General features: G+C 37.5%; 1 protein-coding gene across 1 annotated transcript in view; it reads right to left on the reverse strand.

Moving 5' to 3' along the window:
• IKZF3 (IKAROS family zinc finger 3) overlaps positions 1-26,625 on the reverse strand; it is a 76,643-nt gene that overhangs the window by 30,573 nt on the left and 19,445 nt on the right. Inside the window, exons 3-4 of the mRNA XM_033091849.1 lie at positions 24,932-24,985; positions 22,864-22,965 (exon numbers count right to left, since the gene is read on the reverse strand). Of these exons, the coding sequence (XP_032947740.1) occupies positions 22,864-22,965; positions 24,932-24,985 (156 nt within the window). The remainder of the gene's footprint in view (positions 1-22,863; positions 22,966-24,931; positions 24,986-26,625) is intronic.

The raw sequence follows: 26,625 nt of genomic DNA on the forward strand, positions 1-26,625 counted from the left end.
ATGAGGCCCTAATGCTACAGATGTTCAGCCAGGCTAAAAGAAAGGGGCGGGGGGGCTTTTCTAGCATGCCATTTTCTAACTATCCAATTAAACAAATTGTGAAAGCATCTAAATAGTTTACCAGGTTTTGACAGCTGTTAATAGGATTTAGAAGCTCGAAGCACTAAAGAACAAAATGGGAGATATATGGATTGTAGGCATTTAGTCTACAGTTTGCTGCTATGACCCAATATAGCACAAACACACGAACTAGAACAGTTTTCCTTATAAAATTAATGCCTGTATTCCTTCCCCACAATGGCCTCTTTGTATTATGAACAAGAACATGGGTCATTTTCATTTTATAATTTACATTTTTATGTGTAAAGTGAGGAGACAGAGAAACCAAATGATATTTTGAGAACTAAAAAATAAGTTTTAGCATTTGCCAACCAGTAAAATCATAACGCTTCAATGAAAATGAAACTTTTGGTCACGGATTTATAGAATCCATTATGTTTTCATTTTTCTCGTCTTCTAAAATTTAAAATTATAGATATCTAGTATTTTTTAAAACATCTATTTAAAAAAATACACCTATTTAAAGTTAGGAAAAAAACTGTAAATAAAAGGTGAATCAGACTAATAAGAGATAAAATAATATCTCAATAGCAGCGAAATAAGAGTAGCAATTTGTGTAATATTTGGTTTGGTTTAAGTTTTCATTAAAACATATTCTTATCAGACTTTTAAATTTGGCTTTAAAGAATCTAAACTGGTAAGTAGTAAATCATGTCACTTCAAATTCAAGAGCATGAAAACATGAAGAAAGTTTCAGTTGCAAAGGGACCACCCTCAATTTTACTAATGACAATCTTCGTCTTATTGTCCAACTATCAAATAGCTCATTCATTGCCATAATAATAAAAATAACTTTGCTTAATAATTTCAGTGCAATTCTTTGCTTTCCCATTAGAATAAGAGATGTATTATTATTATTATTATTATTATTATTATTATTATTATTATTATTTAGTTTCAGGTGTACAAAACAATGTAATAGTTAGACACATTTATCATTTATATCCCTCACACAGTGCTAACTCCCCTACCCCCAAGATGTATTACTTTTAACAACAGAAATACACTATACATCAGTTGTAGGTAAGTTGTGAGCTGCTCGGTTGGGCTATGCTCTTTAGATATCATAGGGCCAGCTGAATTCTTTATCTTGAGTTGTTGTGAGGATTGAAAAAAATGATGTGTAAAAGTTCTTTCTACAGTGTAAAGAAGTATACAAATATACAGTATTTTTTCATTTCTCACCATTATAACTATGAACTTTTCTATTGATTACTTAATCTATGTCATATATTATTTTATATTTCTGGAAAGTAATTGTTATTCATTGAAAAATAATGAATGAAAATACATTTAAGGAGAGTAAGGTTTTAGATGTTGCCTAAACATAATAGAGATAGACTAAATAAAGCACTGGGTAATCACTTCATTTATAAATCCAGAGGGAAAAAAACTTTCTTTTCATTCATAATTCCCCTGTAGAATATTCACTCTTTCTTTTAACAGAATTCCATTTAAAAATTTAAAGCATATTAAAATATAATTCTTAGAAAAATTTAAAAATTGTCATCTAAATATAATTAAATTGGCTAAAAACATTCTAACTGTTACAACATCAAACCCAGGATCATGAGTAATGGAAAGAATGAAAATGCCCTCTAAATCCAAGAGCCTAAGTAATTCTTGGTATACATACATGATAGTTATATGACAGTTAACATGTTTATTTCCCATATAGACTAGGAAGATCTTCAAGGCAGGGGCCAGGTTTTAATAATATTTGTCATCCCTGAACTGTTCAGAGGGCCTAGTTACTACGGGTATTGAATGAATAAATGAATGAATGAATGAACTCTCTGGGCAACTTGAACCAATTTAGTGATAATAAGAAGGCCAGGAAGGGAAGAAGTAAGAAGTCAATTTGCTGTACCACTCTCTAACTAGTCTATAACATTCTAAAGGTGAGCTGTAGTGTGCAGAGTTTCTTCTCATGAAACATCAGAGAAAGGCCCAAGCCCCACAGTGATAACCAGTTCTTCAGTTGACTTCTTTGCCCGCAGTGGTCTGGCTTCTGCCCCTACTTGTTCACCACTTTGGAACAGGAAGCTACTGATCAATCTCTGCTTCTTGAACTTCTTCCCTGAGTCTTATTCATGCTTGGTTCTAGTCTTACCTCATTTACTTATTTCCTAAGTTTTTGCTTCTTTCTCTGGTCTCCTGGGTGTGAATAATCTCCAGGGGCCTATTTCTTGAATCTTTTGTTTTTTCGCTTTATATGTTCTCCTGATCCAACTTTTTGTTGCTGATGACTCCCAAATCTGTATTTCCAGCCTAGTCCCTCCTGCTGAGCCCAACACATAATTCCAATCACTTTTTGGATTTCTTATACTTGTTTTACATTCAACAAGTTGCAACCTAGCTCCTTATTTCTCTCCTTTTTACTTCCTTTCCAAATTTGCTCCTTCTGTAGTACATATTCCGTTTTCCCTCTACATAGTGGCTGCTTGATGTCAATGTCTGTATATTTTTCCATTTGCACCCTTAACATTTAGCACTGTGCTTGGCACGCAATTCAATGACTGCTTACCAAATGAACAAAAGGAAGGAAAGAAGACAAGAAGGAAGAAAGAAGTAAATCATTATTCTGTTCTTTGCTTTAAGTACAAAATTAAGGTTGGGGGTGTTTAAAAAAATTGTACAGACTGTAATTTTGCCTAAGGTTCGCATATTAGGCCACAGTAGAGGAAAACAATAAATAATATTTCTAATTTAAGGTATGCCAACCAGACCCAAAGGGTATAAAAGATTTTTGGAAGAGAAGGACATGAGTATAAGAATTAAGAATTAGAAGATTCTTGCTCTTTTTAACATTAAATTAATTAAAACAAAATATGTATAAAACAATATAAATATTACCATCTGCTACACATTATTTGGACTTTTCTTCCTCTCTGTTTCCTCCATTCCTCTCTCTCTGGTTTTCAAGTAATGGAATTAGAGCACTAAGAAACATGAAAGAAACTCAGCCCTGACTCGTCCTAGGTGAATGTACAACATTAAAAGTACATAAGGGAAGAAGCTATCTTGTCCCTGGAACATGCTTGTCCCTGGGGGTAAAGTATAACAACTGCTCAACAGCTGCCCAGTAAAACTCTTCAAGGCTGTAAATAAAGATGCATCCTAGCTCCACCAGAAACTGGAGGAAATATTGTGTGGTAGAATAAACTAGAATGAAATCTAGCCAAGAAACTGTAGTACATGCCCCTTTCTATTTCAAAAGGCAACTTTTAATGATTACAGGTCATTAGAGAGGTTTCTACTAACCTGTATTCAAACAGCATCAGAATGGGTACTGGTAAATATAAGAAAGGGACAACATAATATTTCACTCTTATTTTGCCCACTGAAAATAGATTTAGATATCTTTTTTAAAAAGTTCTGATGAAAGAACATGGGCTATGGAGTAAGACAGAATGTAGGTTCAAGTTGTACTAACTATCTGTGTGATCTCAGCAAATCTCTTGACTTCTGTGAATTTTCTCATTTGTGCAGTGATGACAATATCTACATCTAACAGGGTGTTACAGTAATTAAATTAGGCAAAGTAATGTACATAAAGGCCTAGCATAGTGGCTGACACATAATATCTTTGTGACCTTGGGCGAGGCAAAGATTTCTTAGATTTGATACCAAAAGTATGATTCACAAATAAAAATATCTTACAACTCAAGAAGACAAATAACCAAATTAAAACTGTGAAAACAATTTGAATTGACATTTCACCAAAGAAATTACACAAATGAACAACAGGCAAATGAAAAGATGTTCAACATCATTAGTTATTAGAGAAATGCAAATTAAAACCACAATGAGACACCACTTCACACCCACTAGAATGGCTATCATCAAAAAGACAGTAATTAGTGTTGGTGAGGATGTGGAGAAAAATGGAACCTTAATGTGTTGCTAGTGGGAATGTAAGATGGTGCAGCCATTTGGAAAACAGTTTGGCAGTAGAGTAGGCAGCCTTCTAAAATGGCTCCCAATGCTCCCTGACTCCTAGGCTTCATATCCTTGTGTAATCTTCTCCCCTTGAATGTGGTCAGACCTATGTGATTTGCTTCTAATTAAGAGAACATGGCAAAAGTGATGGGAAATCATGTCTGTTATTTTATTATAAAAGCCTGTGACTTTCACCTTGTTCTTTTCTCTCTCTGTGTTTCTCATGTGCTTCTCTGATGAAGTAAGCTAGGGAGCCCACACGACAAGAAACAGAAGGCAGTTTCTCCAGATTGTGGCCAATCTCCAGTGAGGAAATGAGGCCCTTAGTCCAACACCCTCAAGGAACTGAATCCTGACAATCACATGAGTGAGTCTGAAAGTTGATCCTTCCCTAGTGAAGCCTTCAGATGAGACTGTAGGCCAGGTCAATACCTTGATGGCAGCCTTGTGAGAGGACCCAGATAAGCTCTGCCTGTATTCCTGAGATAATAAACTTGTATTGTTTTAGACTGCTAAGGTCTGGGGTAATTGGTTATACAGCAGTTGATAACTATTATAGACAGTTCCTTATAAAATTAAACATAAATTTACTATACAACTGAGCAATTCCACTCTTAGTTATCTACTCAAAAGAAATGAACACATATGTCCATGCAAAGACGTGTACATAAATGTTCATAGCAGGATTACTCATAAGAGTCCAAAAATGGAAACAATCATAAGGTAGATGAACTAATAAACAAAATGTACCATATCAATACAATGAGATACTATTCAGAAATAAAGAGAAACAAAATACTGATACATGCAACAACTTGGATAAACTTACACAAACATTGTGCTAAATGGAAGAAACCAGGAACAAAAGATTACATATTGTTATTATTCCTTTTATACCAGATGGACAGAAATGGTAAATATATAAAGACAGAAATCAGATTAGAGGTTATCTGGAGCTGGGGGTAAGAATAGGGATTGATTGTAAACAGATGAAAGAAATGTTCTAAACCATGGTTCTAGTTGCACAATTCCATAAATTTACTAAAAACCATTGAATTGAACACTTAAAGGTGTGTAAATTATAACCACACTAAAACCATTTTTTTTAAGAACTCTAAAAGGATTTTTTAAAAAAGAATAAGAAACCATACAGATAGCTGGCTATACTGACAGTGACTGTCTCAAGAGGAGAGCCTAGCTACTCACTCACCAACTATTCACAAGAAACATCACGACAAGTATAGCCTTTTGAGCTACAATTAATCCCATGAGAAATCATCATCAGACTGTCTTTAACTCCTTTTGTTCCTGTACGACTGATTTCATGCTCCTTTCAAAGAAATTAATAAGTGTGTTAAAAAACACAAGGTGCATCTGCTACTTGGCCATAGGAAAGGAGGCTGAAACAATTGAATGTAAAATATTTGGCTTTATAGGACATCTCCCATACTTAATTATTTTATTATCAACTTCAGAGAATACCTAAGTAACTATTGATTTCTGCTCTCTTTCTAAATTGTGCTAAAATCCGTAAGATCCAGATTTTCTAATTGTATTAGTTCTTTGTAATTGTTTGTGCTTTTCTGTCTTTTTATGAGCTGTGATGCCTCACTTTCTATTCTGTTAATAATTTAGTGTGCTTTACTAGGCTATGATTATCATTTAATTAATGAGCACTATTCCTGACCTACAAGTCAGCAGTGGTATAAAGCCCAGGGGGAAGCTCTCTGAGGGTTCACTCAGGGATGTGAGAGCTTAGTTCTCACATAAGAAAAGAAGAACATAAAGAATTATCTTTTCTACACAGTTTCAGAGAAAGAACTGGTACAACCTGAAGAACTAGAACCGGAGATTCAAGATGATGGTGAGTAATGAACAGTTCATATAAAAATGCCAGAAATAGTACTGGGCTTCAAGCAATGAAGATACATTAAGATACATAAAGATACATTAAGTTGTGTCCAAATTTTGGTGGATGAGAAATGTGACCACAAGCCTAGACTGACTTAAGAGAAGCTAATAAAGAGCCTTTTCTATTTTCTCTAGAGCTGCTATGAACTTTCTTGAGGGGTAACAAAGGCTGGCTGGGATTGCTGCTTCTGTAGACGCAGGTGCAGAAAATGCTGGTTCTAACAAATCTTGTCAATGTTTTTAATGCCACCAGACCGACTAATATAGTGAAATATCTACCATGATTCCATTTTTACTTACTCGGTTGACATAATTAACAAATCTATTAAAGGTAAGGTCACAAATTATTTTTAATTATTAAACCAGGTCTCCATATGTTACTGTTTAGACAGCATAACCCACTGCAGAATATAGTTCTCAAGACTGTCATTTCTGCAACCTCAATCTAGATCCAATTGCAATTGTCGGTTAAAAAAGCAGATTTCAACCAGACAGCTGAATGTAAAAACATCTGGACCTATCAGTCAGAATGAGAAAGGTCACATGTTAAATCCAGATAATCTTGTTTATTGGTGTTTGAAGGTTATACACCAAGGGCTGGATTACCAGAGTCCTCCGTCAGGCCTGGCTCTGACATCTTCATTCATCTGCTGTGTGTGTGACACTTTAAAATCCAAAGCTTTAAAACTACTGTGTCATCAGTCACTTCTAAATGTACCTTTTCTAATTCTAAGCCTGAATATCACGTCAACCTATTATTAGACTGCTGAGTATTAGATGCTGGAAGAAATCACACAATAGGACTGTCAGGGGAACATGATGTTTATTCTTCTAAAAACTGTTTTCCAAATTTCCAGCATTTTACTACGGATGAAGCATCTGCAACTTTCCCCATCAAAATTAAGAAACAGGAAAAACCTCAGCAAGGGATAAAAATCAAAAGATTGCCCTAGGATAGATCTCAGGTCAGTGATGAAGAAATGGGTATTTTACTTATTTCAAGATTTTTTTCAAAATTAGTATATATTTTTTTACATATATACAGAACTGAATCAAAATTGTTTATGTTGGAAGCAATTCTACAGTTCATTACATATTAAACTATTAAAAAAAAACAGCAAAGTCAAGAAACCTTAAGACCTTACACACTTTGGTCAGAGTTTTTTAATCTTTTCTGGGTTGTGGATTTCTTTTGAGAACTTTGTATTCTTTGCCCAGAAAAATGTAGACATGCCCACAAACACAAAATTTCACAGTTCTGAGAGGTTTCTCAAACCCTGAGAACTCAGGTTGAGAATTTTTGTATTAGACCTTTAAATAGACTCAGGCTTAAACTGAAGGTTCCTCTGTGCTCCACTTTATATATGTTATATGACAATGGTTGACCTTCAAATTTTTTGAGCAAGGACCCTCAAAAGAATTTTGAAAAATGTTGTTTCTCCCTTACACACAGTGAAAAATAAGTGGATAATAAATTGACATCTACAATTTTTCATCATAATTAAAAAAAAAATAAAAAAACAATTTTTGTTTATTGTAAATAATGATGGTTTAAACTGTTATTGCACTCTTTCAAGTGTATCTAATGGTATATAAATACTAGTGATTTGATTTACCCCATCATAAATTTAAAAAATCATAAGCTTTTTTAAAAACATCAGAAATTTTCCCTTTGAACTTCCATTTCCATTTCACTTTCCTCAGAGAATTTTATCCTTATGTACTGTTCTATTATGCTTGAACCTTCTGTTGCTCATCCTATCATGTCTTTACAACTGTGTGTGTATATGTGTATTTGTTACCATGAAGTTCTGTGTGTTAAGAAATTTCTTCTGTATTATCATAATTATTAGCATACAATTGATGAAAACAATGTAGGTGTATTAGAAATCTAGATCAATAATTATTAAATATAAAAAGTAAAATTTGGGGGAATGCACCTCTTAATGAGATGGATGGAGGGGGATACATTTATAGAAGTTTGATTAAAGGAATTATCTAATTGACCCTTTGTTTAGCATCCTGGAAGTATTCACACTTTACAGAAAAGACGTAAGATTGAGATGAGTGAGAGATGTGTCTTTATTTTATAGAGTGGAGAAGGATCGTCGTGAAAGGGGAGGGTAAAAGAACCTCAACTACAGCAGCTTTCTAGGGCAGATAGTTTTAGGAAAAAGAACATACTGAAGTTGAAGACCTGGAAATTGATTCTCTTAAAATTATCCACACTCACGTAATCCTTGGAAAGCCTTCCCATATCCCAGTTTGAAGAACACTGCTAAAAAAAGGCTCCATTGCCAAAACGTACTCACATGCTCTACTGCACTTTACTTAACCAACAATGATTTAGTGAGCACTCGGAACAATGCAGGGGATGAATGGATAAATGAATGGTTGGATGGAAAGGCAGAAAGAAAAATGCATAAATACTGAGCATTTACTGTATACCCCAAACTTTGGCATAAAAGACTAAAAAAGACTGTCCTTATGTCTTCAACTCTTTGGGAGACAATGTAGTATAGTGAGACCCTGCCACAATGCAATATGTATAGATTGGGATTTAGCAAGATTGGCGAGTACCTCCTCCCTTCTCTGACAGGGGCAAGCTAAAATGCTTATGCTCTGGGATTCGGTTGGAAGTAACTGCCTCATGATCATTTGGGGCTTTTTAAGTTTAATATATGGTCAGTTGTGTCTGTTGTTGCTTTATGCTTTTTGTAACAGTGTCTACCTCAAGCCCCTGCATTTCATTAACTTTACAATAATGTGACCCCCATATTTTAAAGATAAAATTTCTGGATCCTACCTATCACGTTGTGGAGACAGCTTATGTATTCTTCTCATCTTCAGAACTATTCTGCTTCGTGCAAATCACAAAAACAAATAAGAAAAAACAAAAGCCCCTCTGACAAATTATGAAAAACGATGACCTAGTGAGGCAGAACAGGATCTCATTCAGCCCTCAGTCCAGTGGTGTGCTGGTAAATGCTTAAAAACCAACTCAGAATGGAGGAAGGGCTTTCTCGTGTAGCATTTGCTGATATCAGTGGTATAAATACCACGGCCTGTTTCAAGCTACCAACGTGAAGTCAGCTGGCTCACAAAATTCCTGAAAACTTAACAAGCGATTATGAACTGACCCTGGCACACCACTGGGACTCCTCACTTATCCCTCAGCAGGTGTCTTCATGTGGTTACCAAACTGCAGCTGGGTACTCATGGGCCCAGGTCACGATGCCTAGTATCAAACTTTGAGCAGCTGAACTCACTTGGCAAGAGCGGATGCTATGAGCGTTAGCAAGCACATACGGGTGTTTCACATACTGCTAATCCATCTGATTTCATAGCCATCTTGCTTCACTGTAAGGAGGCCCCGGCACTATTGCTCCACAGTTCAAGAAAGCCAAAAGCAAGGGAAAGAGTCTTGGAGGATCCACTAAGGACAGTCGGCAGACCCATTTTTCTGTCAGCCATTACAGTTGTCCACTACTCTTTTGCAGATGCCAAATAGCTTCCTATAAGTTCCTTTTAGTTCACTGTGCTACATAGCTTGGTTAAAAAAAAAAATCCAGAGATGATGCTTTTTGTTAAAATGATTCAAAGGAGTGGTGTCTGGTTTTATCACCAACCGAACTTACCCGTTTGACACAGTAGAAGCTGTAAAGCCTCTCTGCCCATTGTGAGCACTTACAGAAATCCCCTGTGAGTGAACTTCTGCAGCAAAGTACTGCTGATTTTGTAAGATAACCCCTGCATCCCATGAGCGACAGGTCTTGATCTGGGCTTGAGAGATGTAATATTTTGATAAAAAACGGCACTTCCTTTTGAAGCACATATTTGCGTGTGCTGAGCAGTACCACTGGAACCTCAGTGAGCGCCTAGGCGAGGCTGACTTGGTCTCTCCCAGCTCGCTCCAGCCATAGGCCCCTCCTTTACACATCTAAATGTGGCAGTAATTAGCATCCATAAACCGCAACTGTGGCTTGGTTTTTTTCTCCCCCTTTCAAAAGCATCAAAGTAGTTTGTATTTCTCATGAGTGCAAAAAAGTTGTACACCTCAAAAGAGATTGAGACTCTGACATGGAAAGCTACTGAAGACAGGAGTATCTCCTAAGGGGTAAAGAATTATTTTTTTCAGCACACTTTCTAATTAAAGTTCTTACCTTTGATCTAATCTTCACACGAGGTATCGCAATAAGAGAAAATTTAAGGCCTTTCAAAAAATTATCAAATTCAATTTTTCTTATGGAATTAGGCAAAATTCTAACTCTCACACAAAAGACGTACTGAAATAAATCACTAATTGATCACTACTGTATAATTAATTAAAAAGAAATCTATTTCATGATGAGTACCAGGTATATTTTATATTCAGTTGTAAAGATTGGGGAGATGAAGGGTGTAGTGTGTTAAATGTCCCCCCAAAATTCATGTCTGTCAGGAACCTCAGATGTGACTTTATTTGGAAATAGGGTCACACTGTAATTAGTTAAGATGAGGTCACACTGGATTAAGGTGGGCCCTTAATACAATGGTGTCCTTATAAGAAGAGAAGACAGATATACACAGGCTGGTGATGACGGAAGCAGAGATTGGAGTGCCGCTGCCACAAACCAGGGAACACCAAGGATTGCTGGGAGTCACCAGAAACTAGAAAGAGGCAAGGAAGGATTCTTCCCTACAGTCTTTAGAGGGAGCATGGACTTGCTGATAGCTGGAGTTGGGATTTCTAGCTTCCAGAACTGTAAGAGAATAAATTTCTGTTGTTTTAAGCCACCCAGCCTGTGGCCATTTGTTGTAGAAGCCCTAGGAAACTAATACAACGGGTAAATGTGCAACTTAGGCAGGGTAAACAGCAGACGCTGATGGATACTGAGGTATATTGTGTACTTTTTGCCCCATGGCAGCTCCAGAACAAATTGCTAGTGTAAGTAGAAAGAGATGTTATTAGGGGGCTGCTGAAAAATGGGGGCCAAAAGACTGGTAAATGCAGGAAGCCGGTAGCCAAATATATATTCCCTAATTATTTAAAGAGGAAAAGTAATGTCACTAGCATATGCATGTAGAATCACAACCTCAAAACATACATACTTAGGACAGAATCTTCCTTCCATATCTAAGTGGGGAATGGCAAAGACGGGGATCCAATTTCAGAGGAAGAGAATGACTGAAACAAAAAGCTGAGTGAGGTTCTACCTCAGTCATTCTGCTCTTAACTGCATTTCTCTTTTACAGGGCCTTGCTGGGATGGCCCTATAATGGTGTTCCACCATCCCGTCTCATCTCTCTACCTAGATAAACCCCTCGGTACACTACCATTTAAATACATCTTACCTCCAGCCCTGATGTCCAGAGGTTTTTATTTTATTGTGTTCCTCTGTGAACACAGGCCAGACAGAAGCAGTATATTCTTTCTCATGATATAAATATTGCTTTAACTTCTACTTTTTTTTTCTTTTTAAGATTTTATTGGGGAAGGGGAACAGGACTTTATTGGGGAACAGTGTGTACTTCCAGGACTTTTTTCCAAGTCAAGTTGTTGTCCTTTCAGTCTTAGTTGTGGAGGGCGCAGCTCAGCTCCAGGTCCAGATGCTGTTGTTAGTTGCAGGGGGCGCAGCCCACCATCCCTGGCGGGAGTCAAACCGGCAACCTTGTGGTTGAGAGGATGCACTCCAACCACTGAGCCATCCGGGAGCTCAGCGGCAGCTCAGCCCAAGGTGCCGTGTTCAATCTTAGTTGCAGGGGACGGAGCCCACCATCCCTTGCGGGACTCGAAGAATTGAACTGGCAACCTTGTGGTTGAGAGCCCACTGGCCCATGTGGGAATCGAACCGGCAGCCTTTGGAGTTAGGAGCACGGAGCTCTAACCGCCTGAGCCACCGGGCCGGCCCTTAACTTCTACTTTTGATGTTATGGTATCTCAATGACATTTTAGATCTAATAGGAAGGTCCCAATATCCTTTGTATTCAGTGAAGTACTTATAGCCCAATATTTATCTAATACTAAACAAAAACAAAGACTTGGGGATCTCTAGGTTATTTCCTACTGCTCCAGATCAGTCTGACAACAGCTGCAGTTGGTCACCACTAAGAAGAGAAATAATAATTGTTCATAGGAGTCAATGACCAGACAGGAAAAAGAACTCTTTCTAGACAGGAAAATGAACTTCTTCACTTCCTGTGCTTTTCAATCCAGGTGAATTATATCACTTCATAGGGAGGTATTTTAGAAAGATAAATGTGGGCTACTAGGGCTCTTTTTTCAAAAAGTTTATAACATAATGGGGTGAAGTTTGTCATGCACAAACAATTCCAGATAGAATATAATTAGGTTCTTAAACAAGTACTAATCAAGCACACTATAAAGCTCAGCTCCAAGACTACAATTGGAGGAGCTGAGATACTGCAAGAAGTCCTCATGCAGAAAATAAACTTGAGTGGATGTAAATACTTCCAGTGCATCAGTCAATTAATTTAAATTTTCAGGAACAAAGGATGAGCCAATTCAGTGGTAACACAACATTTAATCCACGTATGATTTTATTCATGACCAACTAATTAATGTAAATTGTATTGGTACAGAGCTATACCCACTATATATGTGTGCAATGAACACACACGTGCGATGATATATATTTTCCTAACTTAAAAAATAATAGTGTACTCTCCATTGAGGCCCTTTTGAAATGTTTATATGAACACTGTTTCTTTCAAGAACCAAAAGCTTCCTTAACTCATCATACAATAAATGTATATACTAGGCCAGGAGTCAGCAAACTATGGCCTGCAGGCCAAGTCTGCCCCATTGCCTGTTTTTGTAAATAAAGTTACTGGCACATAGTCACATGCATTCATTTATGGCTATCTTCTGTGGCTGTTTTATACTACAGCAGAGTTGAGAAGTTGCAACAGAGATTGTGTGGACTACAAAGCCCAAGATATTTATTATCTAGCCCTTCAGAAAAAAAGTTTGCCAATTCCTGCACTAGGATCCTAGGAATATTTTGTTTAACTAAAAAAATACACACACACACACACACACACACACACCCGTCACTAGGAAACAAGTGATTTTTTTATGTTAAATGTTAATATCTTTGAAAAGTTCTTTCCAAATATTTTATTTTGTTTCTCAAACAATTCTAGTTGGGTAAAGACCCTCCCTCCCTCTAAAAATTTAGTCTGTCTGTCCACAAGAAAAAAATAAAGTGAGTGTTTCTATCAGAGCCTGAAATTTTCTATAAAACATTTTCCTAAGAGCTGAAAACTGAGAAAGATGCACATGACATTTCATTTATTAAACATATAAATTAAACATGATCACAATTATACTGAATTTAAAACATTCCAAGACAGGTCTTAGTTTCTAAAACTTTTTAGAAGACATTAAAAATATGCTTCCATTAAACTTAAATAGAAAAAGATCCTGTAAAATAGGATTTAAAATTATTTATAGTCAATATTACTTTACAGCTAAATTTCTCTAATTACTTTTAAAAGTATAATCCTAATTCTAGTCTAAATGTTTCCCTATGTTACACGTGGCAGAAATTACTTATTATGCAATACGCTTATCTTCTATCAGGCAATGCTACTTTTCAGTTCTATTATTTTATAATTTAACATTTATAGTTTGCATATACTGATCATGTTGTATATATATTTTAAAGCAGGGCCTTGTTACAACCTTTTCCAAAGGTATATGACCCAGATTAAATACCAACATCAATAGTATAGCAATCAGTTTGGAGCTAAATCATGAAATAATGGATTATACTTTCAACACTAAAGTTAGCCTACTCGTTTCTAAGGCTTAGAGGAAAGAAGCCTTTCTTTTCTCTTTCCCAAATTACTTAGGATAATTGGTTATATCTTCTAGTGTCTACCAAGAACTGCATGACACTCCCAGACCCCTAACAACTGAGAAAAATACACAGATATCCTACTAATCCACTGACATGTCGTTAGAGCGATGGTCATAGAAATGGCATAGGCAGCTACAGCAGTTGAAGGTGACCCAAACAGAGTGGACCACAGAGACTGAATAGCTCTTTCTCCTTGGAAGCACTTCGGGAGCAGGGTCACATTCAGAGGCCTACAAATTATTGTATGGATACTTACAGAAGTGCTAACCCATGTAGGTTGCTACAATATTTGTTTTAAATTCCTGTTGTTGAATAGAAGTTACTTGGTTTCTTGTTTATGCTTGGGTATTTAATCTGGTTCTTCCCCCAACTACCTGAAAACATAAAACACATAGCTACTTCTGAACCCAGAACAAATTCTAACATGAATTATAAATTCCCAGACCAAAAGTTGCATAGGGATCATTTCAAACATAAACTTAATGGCATTACCTATCAGAACGTAGAAACCCTAACTCGGAAAAATGCAAGCCAAAGGCACAGTTATCATTTGCCTCATTCTGAGTGAGACTCCATGGATGTCACCTTCAAGAAGTTGCATGAAGCTGGTAGAACACCATATGCCTTTCCTCAGCACAAATGACCACATCCTGTGCCAGGCAGCATTTTTCAGTCTCTGTGGTTAAGAACTAGTACAAATTAAAGTATAACTAGGCAGAGCTGGAATGTTAGTTGAAGCTGTGATTTGAATCTCAGAAGTTTTAGACATAGAACTCTATTTTTTGATTCCTTAACAATCTAAGACAAAAGAAAAACATCCCGAGAAACAATTTGCCTTTTTCCCTTTAGAAACATACACACACACAGACACACACAGACACAGACACACACACACACACACACACACACACACACACACACACACACACCCCTAACCTAAGGCATTCATTTAGTCATTTACTCAACAAATATTTATTGCACACCAACTATGGGCCAAGTACTTTTCATGGTGCTCCAAATACCTAGCAGTTAAAAAGACAACCCCAAATCCTACCTCATGAAAGGTGGAGGGAGAGAGAGACAATAAACAATAAACAAATAAACAAATGCTGCCTGGCACAGGATGTGGTCATTTGTGCTGAGGAAAGGCATATGGTGTTCTATCAGCTTCATGCAACTTCTTGAAGGTGACATCCATGGAGTCTCACTCAGAATGAGGCAAATGATAACTGTGCCTTTGGCTTGCATTTTTCCGAGTTAGGGTTTCTACGTTCTGATAGGTAATGCCATTAAGTTTATGTTTGAAATGATCCCTATGCAACTTTTGGTCTGGGAATTTATAACTCCAAAGTTATCCAGGGGAAGTGCCACACAGAGAATTTAAATAGGGTACTGTATTAACATAGTGACTGGGTTGTCAGGGAACAGCTCTCCGAAGAAATGACATCTAAGATGAGATGTGAGAGACATTTATAAAGCAATAGCAATCAGATTTATCAACATAAATATTAGCATGAAGTGTTTGCAATGTTGATATAAATGTTATGCTCAAAATGCACAAAAAAGACTGGAAATATTCCATAATGTTAACAGAGACTATCTTTGGGTGGTAGGATAGAGGTGGGTTTTTCTTTTTTCTTTCCACTTCTATAAATTGTCAAACTGTGATATAGTGCAAAAATTTATTTCGTCTTTGTCCCCAGTTCCTGACACAGTTCCTAAAATTCTTGGAATTTCTTGAGTTATAGGAGTATCTTTTATTATTCATAACAAGCCCCTTTCAATCACACCTGAGTTTATGCTACCGAGGTGACTTAGAATGGGGACACTAGATAGCCTCAGGATGTGTGGTCCATTAGAAAGGCCAACTGGTTAGAGGGTTGTAACTTTCAGCTCTATCTACCAACTTCCAGGAAGGGGAGAAGAGACTGCAGGTTAAGCTCTTCAAAAATTCCTGAACAATGAGATTCAGAGAGGTTTGGGGTTGGTGAACAAATTGAGGTGTGCCCAGAGAAGGCATGGAAGCTTTCCCACCCCATACTGTGCCCTCTTATCCATCTCCTCAATTTGGCTGTGCCTGAGTTGTATCCTTTATGCTAAACTGGTAATAGTAAGTAAAATGCTTTTCTAAGTTCTGTGTCATTCTAGCAAATTATCAAACCAGAGGGAAGTTTGTGGGCAACCGTGAATTTTTAGCTAAGTTAGACAGAAGTGCAGGTAACCTAGGGACCTGGTATTCTCAACTGGTGTCTGAACTGATGGTAGTCTTGTGAGACTAAGCCCTTAACCTGTGGATTCTGTATAAACTCTAGGAGTTAGTACGAAAATTGAATTGTTGGATACCCAGTTGGTGTCTGGAAAACTGGAGAATTGGTTGTTGGTATTGCAAAACACTCCAGAATTGGTGTCAGAAGTGGGATTTGTTCAACCCATGGCTAATAGAAACATGTGGTTTAGGAAAAGAAAGGAAGAAAGAATGGGAGATGAGGAACGTTTGATTCCTGGCCACATAGTCACACATGTTATAGAGCAGCAGCTTTGGCTGTGATCAGTTACCTAAGGTAAAATTACCAAGGTTATTCAGAGATGGATTCAACTCCTGAGGAGTTAATTCACTACATGCATAAGGAAATGCAAACTAATAAGAAAGGCAAATATACAATCCCTTGGTTATTGTTATCTGTAATAGCTAAAATGCAATGAAGAAAGTATTGGGTCAGACCTTGATGCTGGACCAAAATCAGATTTCAGTTGGTTTGAGCTTTGGATACTAGGCTCAAAGCTGTCCCCAAAGGGAAAAATTATGCAGGAACAACAGAGAGTTCCTCTAAGACCTCTGGTCAACAAGAAGATGATTCACATGGGGGGAATGCAAAAACAAGAAAACTACTGAAACCAGTGGGTATAATGTGAAAGAGTTGTCTCATTTTGTGAATCTGTATCATCAGCTTCATGAAGAGCCTTTACTAAATGGATTGTGAGGATGACTAAATTAGGGTAAGTCTCTTTGATTTTTTGAAAGCTATAGAGTAGAACAGCATATTTGAGTTGACACTACACACACAGCTCATTATAAAATTAAAACCATAAAATTCTCTAAAATCACAGATAGTTATACATGATTCAGACACAGAGAACGTTTTCCCCAAGGGAACAGCCAGCCTATTGGATTGGACAAAAGCTACTGTAAGGTCTGTTTACCCTGAGAAGAAGGACTATCCAACTCCCTCTATAAATGCCAAGGGGAACATTCCAGATAAGCAGCTGATATGCTTTGTCTATAAGCCATATGGGACTAGCTTTATGATAATCAAGATATTCACCTACTAAATGTGCCTGTTAGCAGGTCATGATAAGTGTTACGGTTTAAGGGGGTGTGCTAAGAACGTACATGTTGCATAGGGTATGGTAAAGTCAGTGCAGCCACAGGTGGAGACAAGAATGAGGTTTGGAAGGAAGAAGCTTATTATACAGAGGTCCCAGAGAGGAGGCACCACATGCCACGCCGGGTCACATGGGAAAGCACCACTGTCAGTCTGAAAGCAGAAAAAAGGAGTCAGGGAAAATCTTAGGCCAGAGCCTTTATTGGAGTTTCTGAGAGCAGGCAGGGCAGGATAGGATAAACAGTTTAGGATTGGCTAGTTTGGATAATTCTCACAGGCTGTGGGACATTAAGAGTGGTCTCTAGCTGTCCAGTACTTGGCCCCAGGACACTCTGGGATTTCAAGCAGTGAAAGTATTAGCTTAGTGTATGAGAGTTAGGTAAGGAGACGGTTGGGGGTAATAGATTCTGAATTGGTTGGTTTGTATATGAAAAGCAATCTCCTGGCCAAGCCCTTTCCTATATCTAAGAATTGGTTATCCCTGACAGGGGCAATCTTTCCCCAGGTCTGTAAGGCGTCCGAAACATCAAAAGTGCAGAAAATAAGAAAATATAGTTAATATAATTGGTCCTGTGATAAATGGTTGCTGCAGAAACTCAAACAGAATCTAAGAAAACACAGTCAGAACAAGAGACCCCTTTTGCATGGCACCCCATTTAACCTTACTGCTGCAATATCTAGCAACATTCTGAGAAGCCTTATTGAATTTGCTTTTTCAGCTTCCCCTCCTGGGTCTTACAGATGCTAATAAAAAAACATTAGATTAATTAACAAGAAAATGAGAAGAGGCAGAGGGGAGAGTCAAGGGACTTGTCTCAAAAAGGTGGAAAATTACAAATGGTTATTAAGAAATAAGGTGAATAAAGAAAACATCGATAGGGCCAAAACAAAGAAGAAACAGAAAGGGGGTGAGTTAAGGGACTCATCTCAGTCGGGTAAAAATCTTTAGATGGTTATTAAGAAATGGGGTAAATAAAATGAACATTGATGGGGTCGGAACAAAGGTCTTAACACTGCATTGTGAAGGTTGGGTGGACCAAAAGGACCTCCCGCTTGTTCCCCTATATTAAAGTGTCCCCAAAAAATCCACTCTATTCATCCCAATTTAAAAAGCCAAAAGGCAAAGATTACAATGAGAAATCTGATCTGAATTGTCAGGGGCAATAGTCAGGCAGATTAATCGTGACAAAGATTGACAAAAAGGCCAGGACCAGGGTCCCTGGCTCTGTCTCTCACTAGGGACTCAAAGCCTTTTGAGTATCAAAGGGTAAAATTGTCATGGGGTAGAGAAGAAAAGTTTCTGGGACTCCCTGACATGGGAGCCTCACACACTATAATACCAAAACTTGTTGGTGAAGCCCTAACTGGGTCTTCAATTAAATTGAGAGAGTATAGAAATGTAAGAGCTAATAAGATTAAAATGGAGGTTTGGGTGAAAATTGGAATGTTTAAACTGGCTTTATGTGAAAAAGTTGTGTCTCCTTTACCTGAATGTTTTATGGTAATGGATATTATGTCTGACCGGGGAACACTTTCCCTACCTAGGATGGGAAAACCAAAACCTGTTGATGAATTCTAATGGAGGTTACAGTTAGAAATGTAAGGGTTGATGGATAAAGGTAAAAGTTTGGAAAAAAACTGGTATGTTTGAAGTGACTGAGTCTCATTTACCTGAATGTATTATAAAGGTGGACATGGTGTCTGACTCGGAAAGTGTTTCTGCAAAATAGAAGCATGTAAATCTGTCTTTCAAGCGATATTAATTGAACATGCTAAATGGAAACGGATAAGGCAGCCCAAGTCCACACAGACAAGAGAAGCTGGAGTGCTGGTATAGACAAATTCTGTACGATAGCTCTATGAGGAGCATAAGGCTTACGGCAAAAGCCTGAAAGTGCTTCCCAGCAATCACTACCGGGACTTTGGACTACAGAATTTCCATTTCAAGGGCAATTACTAGCCTGCTATCGGACATAAATTGAAACTGCCCCTATAATTCCAGGACAAAAAATAATCTTAATATCTCAAATGCCCATGATGTCTTAGGTGATATCAGATAAATACTCTATGGGGGAGGGCAGTGCCCAAAAGAGTTCCATAATAAAATGGAAATGGTTTATGAGGATTATGCTACCTTGGGGAATGCAAGCAGGAGATACTCATGAGCAGAGAATCTCTTTTCTCCTACGACTGATTTGGAACTGTGTAAAGAGTTGCCAGATTCTATTACTTGGACAGTGCCCTATAGACAGCTCTTGACTGACCAATCAAGAGCTGCTTGATTTATGGATGGAAGTTCCAGGAGGAATGGACAACATGTTGTTTGGAAGACTACCACTCTGACTGAAGAAGGTAAAAACAAATCAGCTCAGTGAGATTAATTACATACTGTTTTCTTAGCAGTGATGGAAAAATTGCACAATGATAAAAGTCTCTGTTTCAGTTTTTACCCAACTAATGGGTCATGGCCAATGGCTTGGTCATATGGATAGGCAAAGGACAATGGAAACCTGGTCTATAAAATGACACCCATATGGGACACTGCCCTATTGAAATCACTATGGGAAATTGAGGGGTGCACTAAAGTAGGGCATGCCTATATCCATTATTGGAACCAATGAGTGGCTATCGCAATGTACTCGCTTGAGGTGGCCACTTGGGTCCACGAAATGAGTAGACATTTGGGGACTGCAACAGTGAGGGGGTGAATCTGGACATATTCCTTTTGTACACTCTGAGGCTCAGAATGGCAACAAGAACTGCTCTGTCTGTCAACAAGAAAGACAGAGGCTACAGATGGCTAAGATGGTAAGATTCCTCAGGGGGAAGGTGCCACACATAGATGACAAGTGGATGACACTAAACCAATGCCAGTCCCAGGAGGGCTACAAATGGGTTTTGATGAAATAAACATTGACTCTGGACTAGACTGCTTACATGGTGGTAGATGCAAAGGGTCAGAGTACTAAAAAAGAACTAGAACAGAAGATATTGTACCGATTTGGACTGCCAGGTCACATGTCTACAGACCAAGGAACACACTTTACAGACCATAATGTCAAACAATGGGCAGAGAGACATCCTCCTCAAAGTGACAGTTTCATAGGGAATTGGAACAGACAACTGAAACATTGGCTGTTTAAGACACGGGGAGATGTAGGTATGAAGGGCTGGTTTACATGTCTTCAAGAGTGTGTTCTCAGACTTGACATCAGAGGGCCAAAGGGAGTGTTCCTACTAGATAGATTCCTCTGGTTTTTTGGTGGACCTGGGAGAGAGGGGGTGGGGGAGGATGCTAGTATGACTATGCAATTTTTCTGAAGGGAAGAAGACACTGGAATAATGACTATGCTTTTTTTTCTTTCTTCCCTGCATCACCTCAACTTTCTCTTTCCTATCTGATGCAGTAGTCACAGGACCAGGTTTGCAACTAAAAGTGCCAGAAACAGGGATGATCCCTAAGTAAGAAACTGTAAGTGTAGTTTTAAACCTTTATGTCAGAATTCCTAAGGGCCTGATAGGGCAAGTTGTGCCTTCACTCCATTTAGCAAAACTGAGGTAAATAGAGAATGCAGCTATATTGCCTAGTGGTAAAAAAAAAAAAAAGCCCACCAGTTCTGGAACTAAGTAACTCTACCCTATACAACTAGCAATGGACTGAGCAGGAGACACTGGCTACACTAGTATTGCTGCTGCCTGCAATCTAGACCAGCACAGTGACCAAACCTAATGTTCCTTCCAACGGTGGAAAAGTTCAGTTATAAATGGAGAAAAGGAGGGATGTAGCTGAGAGTAAAGGAATAAATCAGTGAGTAATGTAACGAAGGAAATCCAATATTACATTAAAATCTCAAGAGAGGCTCAGAGTAAGAGAATAACATTGTCTCTTAGCTCAATTATAGAAGATGCCTAAAACGGCGAAGCCATATATTGCTGCGACCACTCCTGCTTTAGGAACCTGATGAGATCAAATGGAAGCCTGAAAGTCTGAGTGGCCTTATCCTGGGAGACATTTACATATATGATGAGGGACTGGGTTAATCATTAATGACTGGTAATATACCAGTCTATATTCAGGATGAGTCACCCCGAGATGTGTCTCTACGACGTGCAGATTATTTTGAGCTAAAGCCAACTGAGAATTTGCAGGCTTAAGAGAAATTTCTGCTCCCCTCCCCGTAACTACCTAGAAGAATGTGAATCAGGGGCCTTGCCTATAAGAGATGATCAGAGATAACCTTTTTTTGACCTATCTATATGGCAGGGCAAACTAATTACTGAACATCTGCTCTTCTTATTGTCCTGCAATGACCCTGTGAAGTCCCAAAGTGCCTTAGCTCAGAATGTCAAATGTGCCTTATTTTCTCTTTCTGTCTCTGAACCTCTCATGTATGTGGGGTTCCCATATGTACCTATGTAATTAAATTTGATTATCTGTTCTTGTTCATCTGTCTCATGGAGATTTAATTATTAGACCAGCTGAAATACCCCTGAAGGGTAGAGGAAAGTTTTTTCCTCCCCCATACCAGTATCTCTTGACTTTTATGATCCTTTTGCTACACGATTTGAGATTCGTGGTCAAAGACCAGAGGGTGGTCTGTGGTATAATATAAAAATATGTTTAATCTTTGTCCCAGATTCCTGGCACAGAGTTCCTAAAACTCTTGGAATTTCCTGATAGGAGTCTTTTGTTATTCATAACTCCTTTCAATCACACCTGAGTGTATGCTACTAAGGTGACTTAGGGTGGGGACACTAGATAGCCTCAGGTTGGGTTAGCCACAAGAAAGACCAAGTGATTAGGGGGTTGGAACTTTCAGACCCATCCACCGACCTCCAGGAAGGGGAGGGGAGACTGCAGACTGAGCTCTATAAAAATTCCTGAACAATGAGATTCAGAGAGCTCCTAGATTGATGAACACATTGCGGGGCTGGGAGAGTGGTGTGCCCAGAGAGGGCATGGACGCTCTTCCATCTCATACCTTGCCCTATGCACCTCTTCCATTTGGCTGTTCCTGAATTGTATCCTCTATAATAAATTGCTAATAGTAGGTAAAGCACTTTCCTAAGTTCTGGGAGTCATTTTCGCAATTTATTAAACCTGAGGGAGGTTTGCGGCAAACCCTAAATTTGCAACCAAACTGGACAGAAGTGCAGGTAACCTGGAGACATGGTACTTTCAACTGGTGTCTGAAGCAAGAGCAGTCTTGTGAGACTGAGCTCTTACCCTGTGGGTTCTGCAGTAACTCTAGGAGTTAGTATGAGAATTGAATTTAATTTTTGGACGCCCAGTTGGTGTCTGGAGAATTGGAGAACTCATTGTTGGTGTTGGAAAACACCCCAGACAAACTTTCTGTAATGAACACGTATTATTTTTATAACGAAAAGAGTAAAATAAACATTATTTTAAAAATGAAGTTAGTATAACTTGAACACTGAAAAAGCACCTTAAATTCTCAAAATTTGCTGATATCCTATAGCAAATTACTAAATGTAAATATTTGTAAAATGAACGAAACTGAATTACTCCCAACTCAATCCACAAATGCAAGTTTTCCTTGGAGAGTTCCTGATTTCTTCTTCATGTTAAACCTCAACTATAGCTATAATCATTAGTTTTTAATTTGTACACTATGGCTCACCTCCTACATCTTCATCTTCATTGGCTGGGCATTCTGCACTGTCCGCATTTTCTGTTTCATGAGGTTTGGTTAAACTGTAGTCATTCAAATTCACTGGGCCTTCTAGGAGATAAAAAGAATTTTAACTATGCAGTCAATTTTAAAGGATTTTTATAAACATGTATTTAGTACACTTCCATTTTAGCTTCACATGATTCCTTAGTAGACAGTATCCCTTTCACGTATATCCCTAGTGGGGTATATGTGAAAATTTGAGGTTTAGAAATATATCCAAGGTTCATGCAGCTTTCCATTAAACATAATTTTCTTGACTATTTCTTTCACCTGAGTTAAAATGCACTCAAGTTCCTTCTGGACAGAAATTCTCTCTCCTTTGGTATGACTCACAATATTAGGTAGGATGCTATTGCTATTTATGACCAAGACGTATTAATATGTAGTGATGAGAAATACTGAGCCTGAAAATACTGGCATAATGCAATTTGGGAAAGATGCTTTCCTTAGAGGAAGCCTGTGAGCTTCCCATTTTCCCCTTTCTATTCACATTATAAGTGTGATTCTGTGGAAAACATATTGGCCTTCAAGTTCCTTTATTTCTTCAAACATTTACTAAATGCTGACAAAATGATAGATATGAATATTTCTGTCCCAAAGGAGCTTATATTTTGCAGATGTTGATAGGTCCACAACTACAACGTAAGACTCAGACAAAAGATAATAATATGTCTAAAAGGCACACTCGGAGAAGATATTAAGGGAAATACAAAATGTTATGGGAGTTCATAAGTGAGAGGGAACAGACATAATAAAAGCATGCTTAAATAAAAAGCAAACTTGCTAAAAATCAAGTCTCACAAAATATAATTTTGTATAATAAATACTGATTAAAGGAAAAGGGGACAATGTAGCTGAACTTATTTCACAGGTAAGCATGGTAGCTTAACAAAAAGATGATAACAAAAGAAATGAACTGAAAAGGTACCCAATTTCTACCAAACTCCTTCCCAATATTCAATAAAATATTTACTGAGAACCCATTACACACAACCAATAGTCAGACAATGAATCCTGTGGCGCTGAAGCTGGGCTGAAGTAGGAAAAGTGACTAGAAATTCTGGAGTGGCGTTCTGTTCAGGTGCAGCCATGACTGAACACATGGAATAGGACTTTTACAGGAATGCAGGAGTAAAATGAAAACATATTCCATAAATGACTAAGCGGTCCCTAAAATGTGGTCATCATGGACTCATGTTTGGATTTATAAATAGGTAAAGTTTCTAATGTCTGTATAACATATGCTCTAGGAACTCTCAGACTGTGTTTTAAACAATGGTTCACTTTTCTCAATCCTGAAATGACTAATATAAAGTGCATACCTGAACAACTAATATGAGGTACAGGTTCAATTAAAATATAAAGTTACAACTCACAGTAACACATAAAAGACACTTAAATGATAAATTTTGTAATACAGCATAAGCTGTGATTCAAAGTGAGTTAATCAATCAAGTTATTTTTAGGAAATAAATTATTTTAAATGTTTATAATTTATTCTGGAGCAAGGGTCAGCAAACTATGGTGTGAGGGCGAAATCTAGCCATGGCCTGTTTTTGTATGGTCCCAAGAGGTAGAATGGTTTTTACATCTTTAAAGGGTTATAAAAAGCGTAAAGAGGTATATGCAACAGAGGCCATATGTGATTCACAAAGTCTAAAATACTTACTACCTGGTCCTTTACAAAAAAAGTTTGCTGACCACTATTCTAGAGTGAAAAGTACAGGTTGTTCAAATACAAGCTACTATGTTATTCAACAAAAACTGTCTTTATTCAAACCAATCAGTTGAAAAAAGGGAAAAAAAACAGTGATTAACATTAATTAGGTGGGTTATGTGGTTCGGCCCTATGATGTCAAAGAACTTGTATGATCTAAATGGATGAATTATTTTTGTATCAGGAGGAGACAACCCCAACACATTTCCACAGCATTTTTACTGCAATTAGAATGTTCCTCTTTCTTTGGTATTTTCAGTAAAGTTATATTTCTAGAGAGGAAAGACCTCATGTTACCTGTGGGCACAGACTGCTCCTGAGGGCTTTTCAGTTCCACATTTGGTTTTATATCTGAAAAGTAAACAATTATAAATATTAGCTGCTTAGCGTAAAAATTTTTTTCAGAATTGAGCATCCTAAATTTAATGAGGATATTATTTTGGAAGCTTTAGCAGCAAATTTCCTCTTTAGAGCAGGACGATTCTTTTTCTATATCCTCTCTAAAAAGTGCCTCAAAGAGAATACAAGGAATTATCTACACAGCAATTGTATTTTAAAGACATTAAGAGGAAACAATAGTACTTTGTATTTATCCATATACTTAATATTTCTGATGCTTTTGATTTTTTTCATGAAGATCTGAGTTCCCATCTCGTATCATCTTTCTTTAGAATTTTTAGTAATGCCACTGTGTGACAAATTAGTTTCCATTTATTTGGAAATATCTTTAGCCTTCCACTCTTCTAGACTCTATTGTTTCGGATGAGAAGTCAGTGATGCTTTGTATTGGTGTGCGTGTGTGTGTAAAATTCTTTTTTTTCTGAGTGCTTTCAAGATTTTCTCTTTACCTTTGGTTTTCAGCAGTTTGACCATGACATGCTTAGTGTGATTTTATTTGAATTCATCCCACTTGATTCACTGAACTTATTTGTAAAATTATGTTTCCCACCAAACTTGAGAAATTTTCAGCCAGTATTTCTTCAAAAACTTTTTCTCCCCCATACTCTTCCTTTCCTTCTAGGACTTCAATTACATGTATGTTAAACTTTTACATATTTTTCCACAGTTCCCTGAGACTCTGTTCCTCCTCCCGCCCTGTGTTATTTTCTCTGTTTTTTAGTCTACTTTCACTGATATCTTCAAATCCACTTACTCTTTCTTTTGTCATCTTAATTTGTTAAGTCTGCCCAGTGAGTTTTTTGTTTCAGATATTGGAATTTTCCATTTTCTTTTTTATCGTTTCCCTGCTGAGATTTCTTATTTGTAAATTCATTACAAGCATATTTTCCTTTACATCTTTGAGTATAAATATTATATCTGTTTAAGATCCTTGTCTTCCAATTCCAATATCTATGTCATCTTGGGGTTAGTCACCATTGATTTCCTTTTCTCTTGAGTATGATTCACATTTTCTTGCTTCTTCATATGACCTAATAATTTTGGATAGTACCCTGGACATTGTAAAAGATATGTTACAGAATTTCTGGATTCTCTTATGTTCCTTTGAAGAATATGGGAGTTTTGCTTGTTTATTTTACTCTTTAAAAGATGTAGTTAAATTGCCTATACTCAAACTCAAATTCTGTCTCACTTGTGGTGGGCAGAGCTACGATAACCAGTTGTCCTAGTATGCCTGGGACTGAGGGTTTCCCAGGCCATCGAACTTTTACAGTCCCAGGGAAATTGAAACAAGTCAGTCACCCTTACAAAAACATAAATTTCTGTTATTTAAGCCTCAAATGGGCTGCTCAGAATTTGACCCATAGATGTATATTTCAAGGATCAGCTAGAGATTTGGGTCAGCCAGATAATTTATACACAAAAACGTTCTCTCTTCTCTATTTCAGGATTCCCTTCCTTGCTTCACAGATCCTGTGGTTGCTATGGTTTTTTAAGTCAGTAAAACTGTGTATTATCTACTCAAGTTTTGGTCACCCTAAGGCTAAAACTAGGGCCTACCCTTGGGCAAAAAATCCCCCGATAAAACAGGT

The sequence above is a fragment of the Rhinolophus ferrumequinum genome, chromosome 21 (assembly GCF_004115265.2).
Source record: "Rhinolophus ferrumequinum isolate MPI-CBG mRhiFer1 chromosome 21, mRhiFer1_v1.p, whole genome shotgun sequence".
In the NCBI taxonomy this organism is placed as follows: Eukaryota; Metazoa; Chordata; class Mammalia; order Chiroptera; family Rhinolophidae; genus Rhinolophus; species Rhinolophus ferrumequinum.